The sequence below is a fragment of the Penicillium cataractarum genome (genome assembly GCF_028827025.1).
Source record: "Penicillium cataractarum strain IBT 29864 chromosome Unknown utg000002l, whole genome shotgun sequence".
NCBI lineage: Eukaryota > Fungi > Ascomycota > Eurotiomycetes > Eurotiales > Aspergillaceae > Penicillium > Penicillium cataractarum.
In genome coordinates this window covers 475892-491336 of record NW_026622738.1, presented here as the reverse complement: position 1 = coordinate 491336, position 15445 = coordinate 475892, and the positions used below count along the sequence as shown (strand labels likewise).

Sequence of the window (15445 nt, the reverse complement as noted above, 5' to 3'; positions counted from 1 at the left end):
TGGACCCTTTTTAACCTTCTTTTTCGGTGACTTTTTCGTTTACCTTCTTCTTCTACCTTGTCTTTTCATACCATGTACATCATTTTATTCACTGGGTCTGTGACCCGACTCTGGACTGATATCACTAGTTTGATATCACATCCATCATATTTTACTATTCTCCATGATACTTTCTTTCAAATATCCATTTAGATCTATATCTACAATCCTAATTCAACCCTCACGTATCACAGACCACCAATACCACCCGGTCCCAGCTAAAACCAAAATACCTCTCCCTTATTCACCACTTCATCCGCAATCCCAACCTCCTTCAACCTCCTCTTCAACCGCTCAGTAATAGCATCAGGATACTCGACAGACGAATGCGCAGGTCCCATCCCCTGATCAGCCAACCGATCCGTAATCTCATTACTAGCCCTAAAAAACGGAACTGACAGATTCTCCCTCGACCCACACGCCTTCACACAAGCTTGATACAACTCTTGAAACCCCTCCTCGCTGTACCCTCCACCCGTGACTATAGCGCGTGCAGGGGATGTGAAGTCATTAGAGGCGAGTTTCATGTGTAGGGAGTCATACGCTGGAGGATTTCCGGAGATTATGAGGGGGACTTCGCGTTTTGAGTGGATTGGGTTGTAGCCTGCGTAGATTACTGGATGTGGATATGGAGGGCGTTAGATTGGTTTGGTTCTGTAGGGGGTTATTGGGGAGTGGTAGAACCGACCGTTGTATTCTGGTAGGAGTTTTGTTTTTATTAGGTTTGCCATGTGCTTTTTGGCACCGCAGAGGATTAATGGGGTGGGTGTGGACATGGTGGAATTTATGGCGAGTCTCGTTGGAATTGGTTAGTTTCCTGGGGTGACCTTGGGGTGGGGTGGGATGTAAAGATTGAGATGCGCTGGGCTGGTTGTATGGAGGGATGTATGATATACTGAGGTATTTAGTTAATGAGGAGAGACGTTTGATGGGAATGACTTTCGTACGATAGAAACAATTATTAATTCCGTAATAGACTATGGATGATGCATGTGGTGTGAAGGTTTCGGGGTCAATTTAAAGCCGAATATGCCGAATGACAAAGATGCTCCGAGATAACTATCCGTCAACCTACCGGTATTGTCATTGGTCGAGGTATTATACATTCTTAGTGGAGGTAACTCAAATTCATGGATCGATATTCATTAATCGGAGTTTATTGAGTTAATTCCAGCTTGTGATTTGCTGAAATCCGCTCAGAGCAGAGCATTGATATGCAGAACAAATTGTCCAACCTTCAACATGCGTTGTATACTCCGATTACTCCTTCACTTCAACGTGAACTGTAGCCGCCTTGCCCTCTGTCTCCCTAGCTTGCTCTTTCATATCCGCGACGGCAATCTCGCCAACATCAACCGCGTCATCGCCATCGAAGTACTTGGCGATTTCCTCCATGGGAGTATAGCGGGTCTCGATCAAGAAGGGTGTAAATAACGAACACTTCCATTCCTAGGAAAACGCAGTAGACAATGTAATACTTCCAACCAATTGCATCGAGAGCAATCGCGTTAATGTACTGGTTGAAGAAGAGCGCTGCGGTGACGCAAAAGTTCAGCCAAGTAAAGCCCTTGGCACGAAGGCCGTAGGGAAGAATTTCAGTGGTATAGGTTGCCATTAGACCGGATCTGTGAGGTTTTCAATGTTAGAAAAAGTACTAGAGGATTTATCTGGATCAAAAGGATGGTGGATACTCACTTGATATCGTAGAACAGTCCGTAGAGAACGGTCAGAACCACGAAAATGTACCCAAGTGCCTGATTCGCCGCAATTGCGTACCGTGCTGACACGATAGTCCATGCATTGAAAACCACGAACGTGCCCACTGTCGAAACCATATAGACTGGCCGCCTTCCCAATTTATCAATGAAGAAGGCCAGGATAAAGTTGGTGAGTAACGCTTCAGTCTTGATACCGGCGTTGATTCCCAGTTGTGTAGACGCCTTCGTGATACCAACACTATCCATAACCTGCTTCAAATAGTACGATATCAGGCCATTCCCAGACCATTGACTGAAGAGGCCAAGAGCGGTGATCAAACCAATTCGTCTCCGGTTACCCTTGGTCTTCAAAAAGTCGACCCAGCGAGTTTGGTCAATCTCCTTGTCTATATCAATGGCGGCCTTGATCTCTGCATATTCTAGATGCACGAATGCATCATCCTGGTCACCTTCGCCATGGTATTTGACAAGAATCCGCATGGCTTCATCGTGTCTTCCTTTGCTCATTAGCCAACGAGGGCTTTCCGGCATCAGCCAGATACCGCACACGATGACAATGGTACAAATGGCCTGCAGTAAGCTTGGGAGACGCCACGACCAGTCGCTCTAACGGGGAAACAGATATGAGTCGAGAACGAAAGTTTTCCAGGTTGGCTATCTAGATGCCTGATAGCCGTTGGGGGGGGACGTACCTGAATCTTCAAAGTACCCAATGTCACCCAGCTAGCAATAAAGGCGCCAGAGTGATACGAGGCACCACTAAGTGTGACTAGAACGGCGCGATCCTGCGGATGTGCAATCTCTGCGATCAACAGTGGAGCACTCCCGAGAACGAGACAGTCACCAAATCCAATAAGGAGACGCGCAGCGATAAACATGCCAAAGCCCGTAGCCCCAGACTGCAGGCCCACTGCAAGCAGCATGATGAGACATCCAACGAAACACCCAAGTCTGCGACCCCAGGCATCGATCATGTAAGGCACGATGAACAGACCAATCAGTGAACCAAGACTCATAGAGGCATTAAAGAGACCGAGGAGCGAGCCGTGAGGGTGGTTGAAGTATTCCTGCCAGTAGGAAAGGGTCTGAAGACCGTTCATCATGGAGCCATCAAAACCGTTTGCTGTGTTGGTCATGATGAGGATGACAATGTAGATGTATAGGGTACGCATGTTCTTCCTCTTCCACCAGGGCACCCGCTGGAACTCCTGGTGAGCGAAGAGGAAATGGCCTTTTGAGGGCTTGGCTGGTATGACCCTTTGGGTTGACTTTGGGGGCCGGAATCGCAACGCCATGATTGCGATGCGTGGGCGGAATGCAGATGTAGGTGAGATAGCAAATAGGTGTAGCAAGTTGAGGGATCAACTTCTACTCCGACCGGGGACAGTAGAAGTTTTTAATCACGAAATGCCTCCTCATGAGTTATGAGACGGACATGAACTTGAAAAGCCCAGTCCCTTGGCTTAATCGACTCTCGGCTGTATTGTTCCCAACCGGGCTTGTCACGACATATTGTCAACCATTCATTGTTGAAAGTCGATGAGCTTGGCGTTTATATTTGCCTGTTCTGCCATTTTACCGATAGGTGGCGTTTCTTCGACTGTTCGTCTCCTTGAAGCATGATCGCTTGGCCTTATGATCCTTCATCGAGGCCATACTCGAGACACTGTGGGGGTGGAGGCTCGGGGCCAGTAGTAGACCCTTGCGGGGGCCCGAAAAAGGCTAACTGCTCCAACTATTCCATATTTGGTAAGAGGATGATTAACTCAACATTAGTCAACTTGAGTTTGAAACTAACACTCGTAGGGTCGGCAAGAGGCCGGCAAGTGGACGCTTTGAGGACGTGAGATTGAGATCGAGATCGTTTACTTCCAGAATGCCTTCACCAAAGGCAAGAGATAGTTCAAAGCTTGTACCCTTTAATAGTTTAACGTTCTGCGAAAAGAAAACGAAAACCCGCATGCCGGCATTTCGACCCATTATTCAGACACAGCAAGCAGTAATGTTCTTAAAGCTTCGCGAGATACCGTGGACCATCTCACCTTTACATGCGGCATCTCTGTGCGCGAAGCTGTTGACAATGGACAGCCTCGACGATTGCTCCCCTAGCACCTGCCAAGCGACTGCCAAGCAGAACGGCCGAGGGGATCCCTGTGATTATTGACCGCTGTATGTACCATTCCATTCGGAGCAATTGTGGGGGAGCGCCTCCTGCTGGACCTTTGCCCGCAATTTAGCCTATATAGCGTGCTTCATACATTCTTGGCGGCTTACCAAGAGCCTAATTTGCCCGCTCATTCAGCTACGTGCGTCTGACAGAGGAAATGTAATGGATGTGGATCTTTTTACCGTGGTGATGATTCATGTAGATAAGAGAGAACCTTATTCATTCAAGGATTTGCCGTGCCTTATAAGAACCTACGAACTACTAGATCCGGTTAGTTTTGCTGTCCACCAATTCACTACTATTCTGTAGTTTCCTCCCCCAATTTATCCCGACATAAGAGACCCAACCTCGCCGTCTCGACCTCCTTTCCTTCTCCCCGTCCCTTTAACTTCTCTGCCTTACACTTATCAGAAAGAGACCGAAATGGAGCAGTAGATTTAATTAGTCTATGAAGAGCCTAACAAAATGAGCATTTCAATATATTATTGCCATAGATTGGGTAGTAGGATCCTAATGGGAAGTACCGAGAGATTCGGCAGCAAAAGGAATGAGATACGCGGATTTGAAACCCAAAATAACGCATTGAAGTAAATGAAATAGGATGTTGGATCCACAAGGCAATCGGGATTAGCCAACCAGGGCCACGGAAGATGTTGCATAAAGAGGTTCTCAGCGAGAAAATGACCATTCAAATTGCTTGGCGCAACTACATTCACTCAGCAGGTACACACTCCAAGACCGAATCATATCTGGTGTTGTAGGTATAGATTTGCTTGATCTTGAGGCCCGCTTTCTCAATAAGAGCATACCACTGTGTTATCGTCCGCTCATGGGAAGCTAGTACAGACATCATGGTGATATCGATTTGGGTTGCATGAAAATGAACTCCGCTTCCCGGTAGGACCATATCGTCAATCAGAATGACCGAGTCAGTGCCAAGGGCTGAGATAACATTCTTCAAAATTATGACTGCTTTCTCCTCCGGGTAGTCATGCATAATGTTGCGCATGTAGTAGAATCGACCGCCTGTCATCATTTTTCTGTCAGACTGTAATTCGAAAGAGCATGAAAAGAGGAAAGGAACTTAAGTTACCCTTGATTGGCTGAGGCTGCCAGAAGTCATACGCCATTGCCTCGACCCCTTCATGTTTGATTGCCTGGGCAACAACAACATCCAAATCTTGGAGGATGACCTTGTTTTTGACTGTTGGTAGTCGCTCCCTCAGCGCCATGCATTGGTGGCCAATTCCACCACCGATATCGACGAACAGAGTTTGCTCTGGTTCCAGGCCTTGAGACCTCTGCTCAATTGGATAAGAATCGAGCCAATGCGGCATATCTGCATGTTGTGCCATCATGAACTGATTGAAATACCGGAAAACATCTGGCTGTGTTTGCGCCCAGAGAAAGCCCGGCAAATCGGTATTGAAGGCTTTTTGAAGTGGAGTGTTGACCGGAGACGTAATATCTTGGTACTTAGTTTGGGCTAAGAACTCGGGCAATGCAAGTAGTGCTGGAGCTAAGCTCTGAATGCTGTAGCGGTTGACTGATTAGCATCCGACGACCAGGGCTGTCAAGGAAAGCGAGAACAGGGGACCAACTTATGATAGACTGCACTCTGTACTCCTACATCACTTAGGTGTTTGGTGATATTATTGGCCATAAAGGTGTCTTCGCCGGTCTCTTTGACAGCCCCAACTGAGGCCAAATAGCGTAAAATTCGTCCTATATTGGGATGTTCAGGATAAGGAACGCGGGAGGGGTTGCTTAAAGAGTTGCTTTGTGGTAGTCTCCGTACCTAGTAAATCCGACGCAGCGGAAGTTCGATCACAAAGCTGGCCAATAGTTAAGGGTGTTTCGCTTTCAGCGAGGATGTTGAAAAGATTCAAGTCTAGTCCAATTTTAACCAGGATCGGCTCTAGGTGCTAGAAATGAAAATTGACGATTGATTCAGCTGGTGTCTAATAGACCAAGGTAAAAGGAACAAACAGGAAGTATGTGAGAGAGGAAGGGAGGGACAGCCGCCTACCGCATAAGATATTCTTTGCATCGTATCTTGGCGAGTTTCAAGCGAAAGATAAAGCTCACGGAGGCTCTGGAGAATAGAGTTGTGGGTCGCCCCATCAACTCCTTGGGCCAATGACTTGACCTGAGCGACAATGCCTTCCATTGTGACAAGAGTTGCTGCCTTGGGCTGAATTCGAAAACGCTTGAATTGTGAAGTATGTGAATTGCCGTGTTGTATCCGAGCGAAATTTGGCGCACTTTATATTTTGTTCGATGTTATGGACAGTCCCTGGTAATCGCAAGGCTCGTGGTATACCGTACAAGGCTGGAAAATGCACGGAGCACGTTTACCTATTTCGGACAAGTGTGAATTTAAACCCAGTATTATCAATTGCCGCCCTGACGCCAAAATTAGCGGCGCACTGGCCACCTCTACCTATTCTGGTCAATGTGTCTTGTAGGCGAGGCGGAATTATTAAAATTGCAGCTCAAAGGACGAACGGTTACGGGCATTTCAAGATAATGGCATCCACTATGTCTAGGATTGGGGCTCAGAATTGAGCCTTTCTCACACGTAGAATCCTTCATATTGATGGGAATTGGTATGGGCAAGTACATAAACCAACCAGCCAATGAGAATCGGTGATTCAATGTAGAGGTGTCTAAGCTGTGAAAATCAAGCAGGGGCTTATTGGACCACCCGACGCTATGTACAGTCTTGGTATTCTCGGATGCCTGGTTTACCATACAAAACCATGGGGACCTCGATTATTCCTGTAATGGCCTGGCTTATGCGGACTCGTGTAGATCTCCGCAAAATGCATGTATCCTTATCTCATAAGCGATTCGGTTATGGACCCACAAATTGAGTATACAGCTCGGCCTCAATGACGTTGAATAAACCCAGTATGTTTCTCTTGAATTTATTTTCTGTGCCGAATGACAGATTCCCACAAACACGTCGCCTGCGTGTCATGGGAGCGAGGAAAGAAATACCCCTGAAGAAGATGGGCGGCATTATCCCAGTCTACCAAATCTAGGACATCGGCCAGTTCTGCTAGGCGCTCCACAAACCATGTGTGAGAGGAGATTGGGGGCTTCTGAGATGCTAGTGCTCCTGTGAACAACATCCAGAAGAGCAAGTCGGGGGCTGTCAAGTGAAGTTCAGGATAACTATAGTCAAAGCTCTGGCGAAGGTGGTTTGAGAGAACTGCAAGACATGGCAATCCTTGAGAGTTCCAGATCCGAATCATGCAATATACTATCGTCGACAACCGAAGGGATTCTTGAAATGCAAGATGAGAGCATTCAGTGACTGGTTTGTATAATCGGAGCATCATAATAATGAGGTAATCGTTGCCAATAGAATGCCATGCGGAGCCTTCAAAGAGTTGGTGTTCGTAGTAGCTGATGAATTCCTGGAGTGATTGAAGGATTGATATCAGCTCTAGACTAATATTACAGGACCACGGCGAATTAAAGAATCGAGTCCCAAGTGAAGGAAGAAGAGTTGATAGATCGGTTGTTGCGAGGAAAGTGCATTGCGACAGTACCCGTGCCGCCCAGGGCCTAGAAATATGAATTACAGGCTCAGAGCACGAGATAACACCTCTCATCACTTCGCAGCTAGATGAAAAAAACGGTTAGGAGAAGCGTAGCTGGTAAAAGAGATTCGTTGTAGAGCCTACCAATATACTGTAGAGATAGTTTTGTTTCCTAGTGTATCCAGTCCGCCGGCCATATCTACCAACCTTTTGAGGCCATGTAGATGTGCATCGACTGCCATTGTATTAGCCTCAGCTGCCTAGTGGTTCTTTATTAGCCAGTTCTACGTTCCTCGGAAAAGAAAATATTTGCAAGATAGCCCATACCTCTATGCAAGTCAGGTGAGCAACAATCAATATGGTCGATTCAAGAGAGGTCTGAGGCATATGATCAAGCATCTGTTGTAGTAGTTTGATGCTTTGCGACCGAAAAAGGAATGAATCCTTGGTGGCATTGCCTATAGCTGTTGGAGAGGCATTTTGAAGTCGTAGTGTCGAAGCTAGCTGTGATGCGCTGGTCGATAGAATAACATGTCCCAGAGCGGGATGGTCATAAGTCTTCTGCCAGAACCATGTTGACATCCCGTGGAAATCAATAGGCCAGCTCGATCTGGATGTCTGAACCCGGTCTAGGCTGTGTGAGTGGATACTCTTTGATCTGCGCGATTCTTGTTTTGGTTTTGGTTCTCAAGCTAAGTACACTCACAATGATGAAAATAGATATCAGATTTGTCGGCCCGGCAGTCTGGGGATGAGGGAAGATTATCGATTACTCTTATTGTCGGTGGTCGCGATAGTACAATCTCCGAGGGGAATGTAGAGCCGGTATTACCATCGATTTTCTCCTGGCTGCTGTCGATCGGATTCTTCTTATTATCACCACCCGCTTGATTGGCCACGCCACCATCCGACCGCAGAGGATCATATTGGACTCGCGTATCTAGGCACCAAGACATTGAATGCTGCATCTTTTGATTCCTCTGCGCCTTGTAATGTTTATCCTTCAGAAACGAATGTTTATAGCGCGCAAGGGCCTTTTTCTGAGATCCGTCCTGTTCATAATTTACCCAGAAAAAGCGCGGTGATTCCTCAGTAAGAGTGGTAAATCTAGAATTGTGAATGGCCATGACTGTAGATCAGGAAGTGGCTAGATCGTCGCACTAGACCTGCAGTCCTAGTCCTTATGTTCTGACGCTGTTGTTCAGGCAGGGGAGGTGGGTTTTCTGAGGTTAAGCTTTGTGCGCTGTGCGAGTTTTTTCGCCCCCAAACTTGTGAGAAAGGGGCTTAGTTGGCGTATCATTGTAGTAGTTTCTCCCTTTCTAGATAGCCACCGTAGAAGTAATCAAAGACAGTTGACGGCCTTAGTTGTCTCCTTCATCGCCTAATTTTATCAAAGCTTGCGTCTCTAGTACTATCGAGAATTGCCTATCTATGTGTACACTTACACCTATAGTTAGTTACAGAACGGATGCCAGTCCTGGTTGGGTGCAGAATGGCGGGGTACTAGGCACCGGTTAAACGGCTCGGTGTCTCAAGTTACGAGTGGAAAGAAAGGCGCCAGAGGTTGTCATTTTCGGTGTCGATTTTACAGGGTCTCCTATAATCTAGTTGTAAAGGTTTTGAAGGGGAAAAAGCACGGGTAAGCTTCTCTAGGAGGTTGATAAATTTCGCTAGGCTACAATTGCATTCCTTGGAATAAGTAGCTTAGTGTCACAAATTCCTCAACAGATAACTACGTTTGGTATCAAGATTCTGCTCCTGATCCACAGGCTGGAAGGGCGACTCTCATGTCCTTGTGTAGGGATAAACCCGCTAGACATCAACTTCACTTCCTCATCACATCGTCAATTTACAGTGCAGCTCAAGCCAGATAAAAAAAATCAAATTTGAAACTACCAGGTACAATCGTGTATTGCCCACCACTCACGGAACTCTCCCTAATCTTCCGGAATTTGCCTAAACTTCGCTTGAACCCCTCTCCTGCAACTATGGAGAACATTTAAATGTTCTACCAAAGACTTGGGGGGGGAAGATTCTGTTCAATTTCCTCTGGCTTTCCTGCTTACTTATTGCGTAAGCCACCTTCTACCTATGTCGGATACAATCAACCCCATTATACCAGGCTTCGCGCCAGATCCATCCGTGGTAAAGGTGGGCGACTGGTTTTATCTCATCAACTCCAGTTTCCACCTTTTCCCCGGTCTACCTATTTACGCCTCTCAAGATCTGGTATCCTGGCAGCAGATTGGTAAATTCGACCGGTCGCTCAATGGAAATTTTCGCGATCCAAGCTTCCACTGACATGCGAGTACACAGGAAATGCAATCCACCGTCAGTCCCAGCTCAGCCTCGCAAAGTCATCGGCGAATCTCTACCCAGTGGATGATGGCAAGTTTTTGGTCGGGAGTGGAGGCCTGTACGCGCCAACCATCCGTTACCACCAGGGCACATTCTATGTCGTCTGTACCAATGTCCTCCGTTCGCCAGGGAAGAGTAGGGATGGGACGGAGAATTTCGTGGTCTCCACCGATGATATTTGGTCAGGCACATGGAGCGACCCGGTCTATTTTGAGTTCGATGGAATTGACCCAAGTCTTCTGTTTGATGATGATGGAAAAGTCTACTTGCAAGGGTCTGGTGGATTAGGCCCAGGCACCACGATTAACCTCTTCGAACTCGACCTGAAGACCGGCGCAAAATTGTCGGAGGAAAAGGTCATCTGGCGCGGCACTGGGGACATTTACCCTGAGGGACCGCACTTGTATAGGTACAAGGGCTGGTATTACCTGCTCATCGCAGAAGGCGGCACCCACGGCGGGCATATGGTGACAATGGCACGCTCTCAAAACGTCTTTGGCCCATACGAATCGTGTCCAAACAACCCCGTCCTCACGGCGCGTGGGACTCGAGAGTATATCCAGTATACCGGCCACTGTGAAATCTTCCAGGACGAGAAGAGCCAATGGTGGGGAGTTTGTCTTGGGGCCCGTCTAGAGGACCAAGGGAGATCCCCCATGGGTCGCGAGACCTTTTTGACCCGCGTGGACTGGAATGGTGAATGGCCCATCTTTGATCAAGTGAAAGTGAATCCCGGCGGTCTTTCCGCAACCCGTTCGAGCTCACACCTCACGGCAAAAGCTGGGTTGGACTATCTCTACATTCGAGATGCGGATATGAGCAATTACCGGCTCGAGAATAGTAACTCTTCCGCGACATTGACCGCATCAACGGTCGATTTGTCCCACCCGGAACACAGCCCGACATTCGTTGGTAAGCGGCAACGGCAGTTAGCCGGCACCAGTTCTGCGATCCTTGAAGGAATCGAAGATTCTTGGAGCTCTGCAAAGATCCAGGCTGGGCTCGCCTGTTACAAGGAGGAGCACCGCTACTGTAGGATCTACTACAACGCTGCTCAGCATGAGGTGGTTTTCGAATTGGTCAATTTTGCTAAGAAGATTGCTCGAACGGATAAACACACCCTCGGGGAAGTCCCTCACTCAGTGCGTTTCCGCATAGAGTACACAGAGAAACAGTATACCCTGTTTTATTCAGCTTTGCCTCATGTCGGTAACGACTGGTCACTCCTAGGAACGGTTGATACTCTGGATATGACAGATCCCGATTTCACCGGCCCAATCATCGGCGCCTATGCTGTTGGGCAGGCTGAGGGCGTGCAAGTTCAGTTTGGGGGCCTAGATGTCCAGTAAATGGCGAGTTTCGCTTGTGAAATGTCATCATAGACCTCGTGTGACCACGAGACTTGAGCTTGTTTTCAATCTCCATAATATTCAATCTTAAATCCTCCATAACTCTCTACTGCAGTGAATAGTTATGGATCACAAACAGCAAGGATCCTGCCAGTTTTATTCCCGTCACCCGTAGCATTAATGTGATACCAGCCTACACTTTGAGGAGGGACTAGGCCCTAAATTGAACTGGGTCAATGTACTTCCTTGGCTCTATTACCGCCCTGCTAGCTGGGACACGTTTCATCTACTGGTATTGAGAGTAAAAAGAAGAAATGAAAAGTATGCATTCTGTAGTATGACCATAACGTACCGAGGTTTGTATAACAAAAAAGGGATGCGATCGTTATGTCTGGATGTTCACGTTTCGGAATTCACTCCAGGCGCAAGCACAATCCAAGTCGTAGCTCCTATCCATGTGCTTCAGTGGAAGCTGGCTGAATATGAACGGGCACAGTAAAGTTATAGTGATCATGAGGCATAGGAAGCGTATCGATTACTGCTGGATTGCCCCTCAACGTAAACTCGAAAGTCAACCTGTCGAATATATCCAATGCGATTTTGTAGCGGCCTGGAAAAATAACCAGACTTCCATTCTCATCGGCTCTGGCCAGTGAGCCGAGGGTGAGAGGCAAGTCTGCTACTGGTGCGCTTCCGCTTGTTATATTGTGGAGGCGCAAATAAGACACCAGGGATTTATTTGGTCGCGGAGTCGGGCCTGCATTCTTGCTGGAAAGGAACAGCAAGCTAACATAATCGGATGTTTCATGACCAACATTTTTGAACCGCGCCTTCACGGCGGTAAAAGGTGTGTTGTCTTTGATGGGGCCACCAGAACTTCTTTGGCATGAGGCAACAAGCTGCTGAATGTTGTACTCGCTGTGCAACGTCTCTTTCCACCCAAATTCAAACTCTGTGTAATGAAGGCCATATCCGAATGGGATCACAGGTTTTCCTGTATACCATTTGTATGTTCTTCCAGGATATGAGCCGTCAGGGCGAAGGTTGATGTCGAAGATACTGACTTGGTCGGCATAACTGGCAGGATACTGAGTAACTGGTAGTCTGCCAGCAAGTGACCTTTTGCCGAGAAGGACATCAAGGAGTGCAGATCCACCGCTTTGGCTGGGATATCCCGCCCAGATCAGAGCTTGGATGCCTTTGTTCTTCAGGAGGAAGCTGTCATCGACCTGGCCACCGCCAAATTGGACAACTATCATTGGCTTCGAGAGCTTTGATAAGCTTGTGATGAGATCGAGTTGGTTTTGTGGCCAAGTAAGCGAAGTTCGATCAAGTGTTTCGGACTCCATGGAATTGTCGATGCCACCGAGGTAAATGATCAAATCAGACTTCTCCGCGGCTGCAAGAGCTGACTCAAACCCAGTGGCAGTCTGATTATTGATTGTTGTACCCATTGCATAATTCACTTTCCACCCGTGGTGGCTCTCGAATGCTTCCAACGGGCTAATTATAAAGGGCGCATTGCCTGAGTAGTCGCCTTGCATCTTGGTCGTGGCATTTGCGAATGGTCCAATCACGGCGACACTTTTGAATTGACGCAATGATCCCAAAGGAAGGAGCTTGTCATTTTTGAGGAGCGTCATACCTTCGACAGCAGCCTCATATGCGAGAGTCTGTGCAGCAGGGGTAGAAACGTCCGAAAAATCAAGGTCACTGTACTTTCCGCCATCGAAGAAGCCGACCGTAAACAATGCCGAATATAGTCTTTTCAATGCCTGGTCCAAGGTTTCGACTGAGGTCTCATTTGCAGCAAGAGAGTCATTGAGCTTCAGATATGAGGAACCGCATTCCAGGTCAACCCCGGCGTTGAGAGCAACGGATGCCGCCCCTTCCTCGCTGTCAGTAAAGTTGTGGTATTGCCAGATATCCGTGACTGCTCCGCAGTCAGACACGACGTAGTGATAGTCTTTCGAGAAATTCCAGTGCTTCCTGAGCACATCTTCAAGAAGGTATTCATTTGCACAAGCGGGAATGCCTGAAACTGTGTTGTACGAACACATGATGCTTCCCACATCCGTATCACGTACGCAGGTTTTGAATGGAGCCAGGAAGTATTCACTCAAGTCCTGTTGCATAGGGTTGTAGTTATTCCCATATCTGCTCGTCTCCAAGTCGTAGACCGCGAAATGCTTGCATGTTGCAATGACTTGCTTGTCCTCGGGGTCGTCACCCTGAAGTCCCGGAATAAAATTGCGAATATAACTCTGCGTGACAAATGTATCCTCTCCAGGCGTCTCTTGCCCTCTCCCCCATCGAGGATCTCTAAATCCATTGATATTAGGAGCCCAGAAATCGAATCCCGAAAACCCCTTGTTTGCAAACGCTCGTCCTTCTTTGCCGATGACTTGAGCTATTTCACGAATCAAAGCGTCATCAAAGGAAGCCGCCGTTAGAATCGGCGCCGGAAAGCTTGTGGCATAACTGAAATTGGCTGGTTTTGAGGTGAATTGCACCCCCGGTGCGGAGCCAACACCGTGCGTTGCCTCATTCCACCATTCGTAGGATGGCAACCCGAGGCGTGCGGATCCAGCTGAAGCATCCACAACATTGAGGATCTTTTCTTCCAGAGTCATAGAATTGACAAGTGAGTCTACTCTCTCATCTATGCTCAATGAAGTGTTGCAAATAGGGTGACTGCAAAGGGGCTGTGTTTGACATGCCGGCACGAACCCAGTGTTCGTGACGTTCCCTTCTGGATTCGAGATCTTGTACAAAGACATGCTAAATACAGTTCCAGAATATTAGAATCATACTCTCCTTCTGAATTTGCATTTTACTTACACATAGGTTCCTCCGCATGAGCTGGATGGTTCGGTTGAGCATCTCGAGTTGCAGCTGGTGTCGTTTGTTTTGCTCGCGGTGCTGAAATCGGGCATATTCCCACAAAAGCATTGCCTGTTTGGAGATCAGCTTGATAAATGATGTCATTTAACATGCAGTTCGCTTACGTTCCAAACTCGATACCCCCATATGCAAAGCCCCGTTGACCGCACCAATTGGCACAGTACTGGGGCGTCATAGCAATAGTGCTGAGTTTCGCCGCCGTCAAAATAGTTACTTTTGGATCTAGGTAACATCCAAGGTAGCTTGTTGACGCATTATATGCTGTCGCCAGCGATGAACTGTTCATGGTGCAAGTGAATGATGCTTGAACGCCAGTACTTACTGCTATGAGAGACAGTAGTAAGTTCGTAGCGGCGCGGATGGCTTGACATGGTGTCATGATCATTTCCTTTTCCGCGCGAAGAGATAGGGAAAGCCGTGTTCTCTACGGATTAAAATTGTAGAGGATGATAACATGGCCTACGACAAGCCCATTCAAGTGATTTCTAGGTGCTTAAATAGATTTAACTGCACATGGGCAGACCTGCTTGTAGTATTTCGTCGTTGATAGCTCCCTAGGCTAAATGGACTGCATACTGAGTAGGGTTTCCTCCGACCTAGAAGTCCGGGAAACAGCTCTCTATAGATCTCTACTCAGGAAAGAGGGGTTACATCTTCCTCGGAGCAAACTTCTCGATGCTTCCCCCGCAAATTCCGGTAACAGCTCCGGGACTATATTTCGGGACACCATTAACACCAGCCCATAAGACACCCATAAAAATCCTGTTGGTCTTATACTTGCACATAAATACTGAAAGCTCTAAGGGAACCACTGCTTATCTTTCAATCGCATAACTTGATCATAACCTTGCAGTAAGAACCTTCATATGAGTAGAAAATGTGGTATATCGCTCATGCGTCCCAACCAACGGACCCACACTGAAGAAGAAAGAGATAAATAAAGAGAGCCTTAAGGCTATTGGGCGTTAAAGAGTGATTTACATGACTGGTCGTCCAAGTATACCTTAGGGAGTGGAAAAGCTTCCCCACAAATCCCGGGAACCCTAGCAGCAGTTGCCCTGGACCCTTAACGCCACGTCTGCGGGGTATTTTCACTATAGTTACCTCGTCGCTCTCACAAACTTCAACACGATTTAAGCCGGCAGGGGATTTTCCGCAACTTGAAACATATCGTCGCAATTTTGTCTAATAGATTGATAAATCGAGAAAACGTGGGCCAGCGAGCGATTCTTTCAGGAGCGGTGCCAACACTATACCCAAGCCTAAATAAGAGAAATAACTGACTCATCTGAGACAATCGATTCCATTAGGCTAATAGGAGTATCCCTAGATAGAAACATCAGATATTTTGATCACAAA

General features: G+C 47.4%; 5 protein-coding genes across 5 annotated transcripts; 1 reads left to right on the top strand and 4 right to left on the bottom strand.

The window, feature by feature from the left end:
• Nucleotides 1-227: 227 nt before the first annotated feature.
• On the bottom strand, nucleotides 228-815 carry N7496_002238 (uncharacterized protein; the record flags this gene model as incomplete). The annotated part of the gene is given in 3 exon segments (XM_056695169.1): nucleotides 228-257; nucleotides 273-655; nucleotides 728-815. 3 exon segments carry the CDS (start codon nucleotides 813-815, stop codon nucleotides 228-230), a joined length of 501 nt encoding a protein of 166 aa, XP_056557381.1.
• Nucleotides 816-1299: 484 nt separating this feature from the next.
• N7496_002237 (uncharacterized protein) lies at nucleotides 1300-3052 on the bottom strand (the record flags this gene model as incomplete). The annotated part of the gene is made up of 4 exons (XM_056695168.1): nucleotides 1300-1449; nucleotides 1475-1664; nucleotides 1735-2363; nucleotides 2450-3052. The coding sequence occupies 4 exons, from the start codon at nucleotides 3050-3052 to the stop codon at nucleotides 1300-1302; spliced, it is 1572 nt and encodes a 523-aa protein (XP_056557380.1).
• A 1584-nt stretch (nucleotides 3053-4636) lies between these two features.
• N7496_002236 (uncharacterized protein) lies at nucleotides 4637-6094 on the bottom strand (the record flags this gene model as incomplete). The annotated part of the gene is made up of 5 exons (XM_056695167.1): nucleotides 4637-4950; nucleotides 5018-5450; nucleotides 5555-5622; nucleotides 5723-5849; nucleotides 5954-6094. The coding sequence occupies 5 exons, from the start codon at nucleotides 6092-6094 to the stop codon at nucleotides 4637-4639; spliced, it is 1083 nt and encodes a 360-aa protein (XP_056557379.1).
• A 3472-nt stretch (nucleotides 6095-9566) lies between these two features.
• Nucleotides 9567-11182, top strand: N7496_002235 (glycoside hydrolase family 43 protein; the record flags this gene model as incomplete). Its single annotated transcript, XM_056695166.1, has 2 exons — nucleotides 9567-9723; nucleotides 9792-11182. 2 exons carry the CDS (start codon nucleotides 9567-9569, stop codon nucleotides 11180-11182), a joined length of 1548 nt encoding a protein of 515 aa, XP_056557378.1.
• Nucleotides 11183-11631: 449 nt separating this feature from the next.
• On the bottom strand, nucleotides 11632-14447 carry N7496_002234 (glycoside hydrolase superfamily; the record flags this gene model as incomplete). The annotated part of the gene is made up of 3 exons (XM_056695165.1): nucleotides 11632-13963; nucleotides 14024-14137; nucleotides 14191-14447. Coding segments are annotated over 3 exons (2703 nt in total), but the record flags the coding sequence as incomplete, so codon positions are not given.
• Nucleotides 14448-15445: the final 998 nt, after the last annotated feature.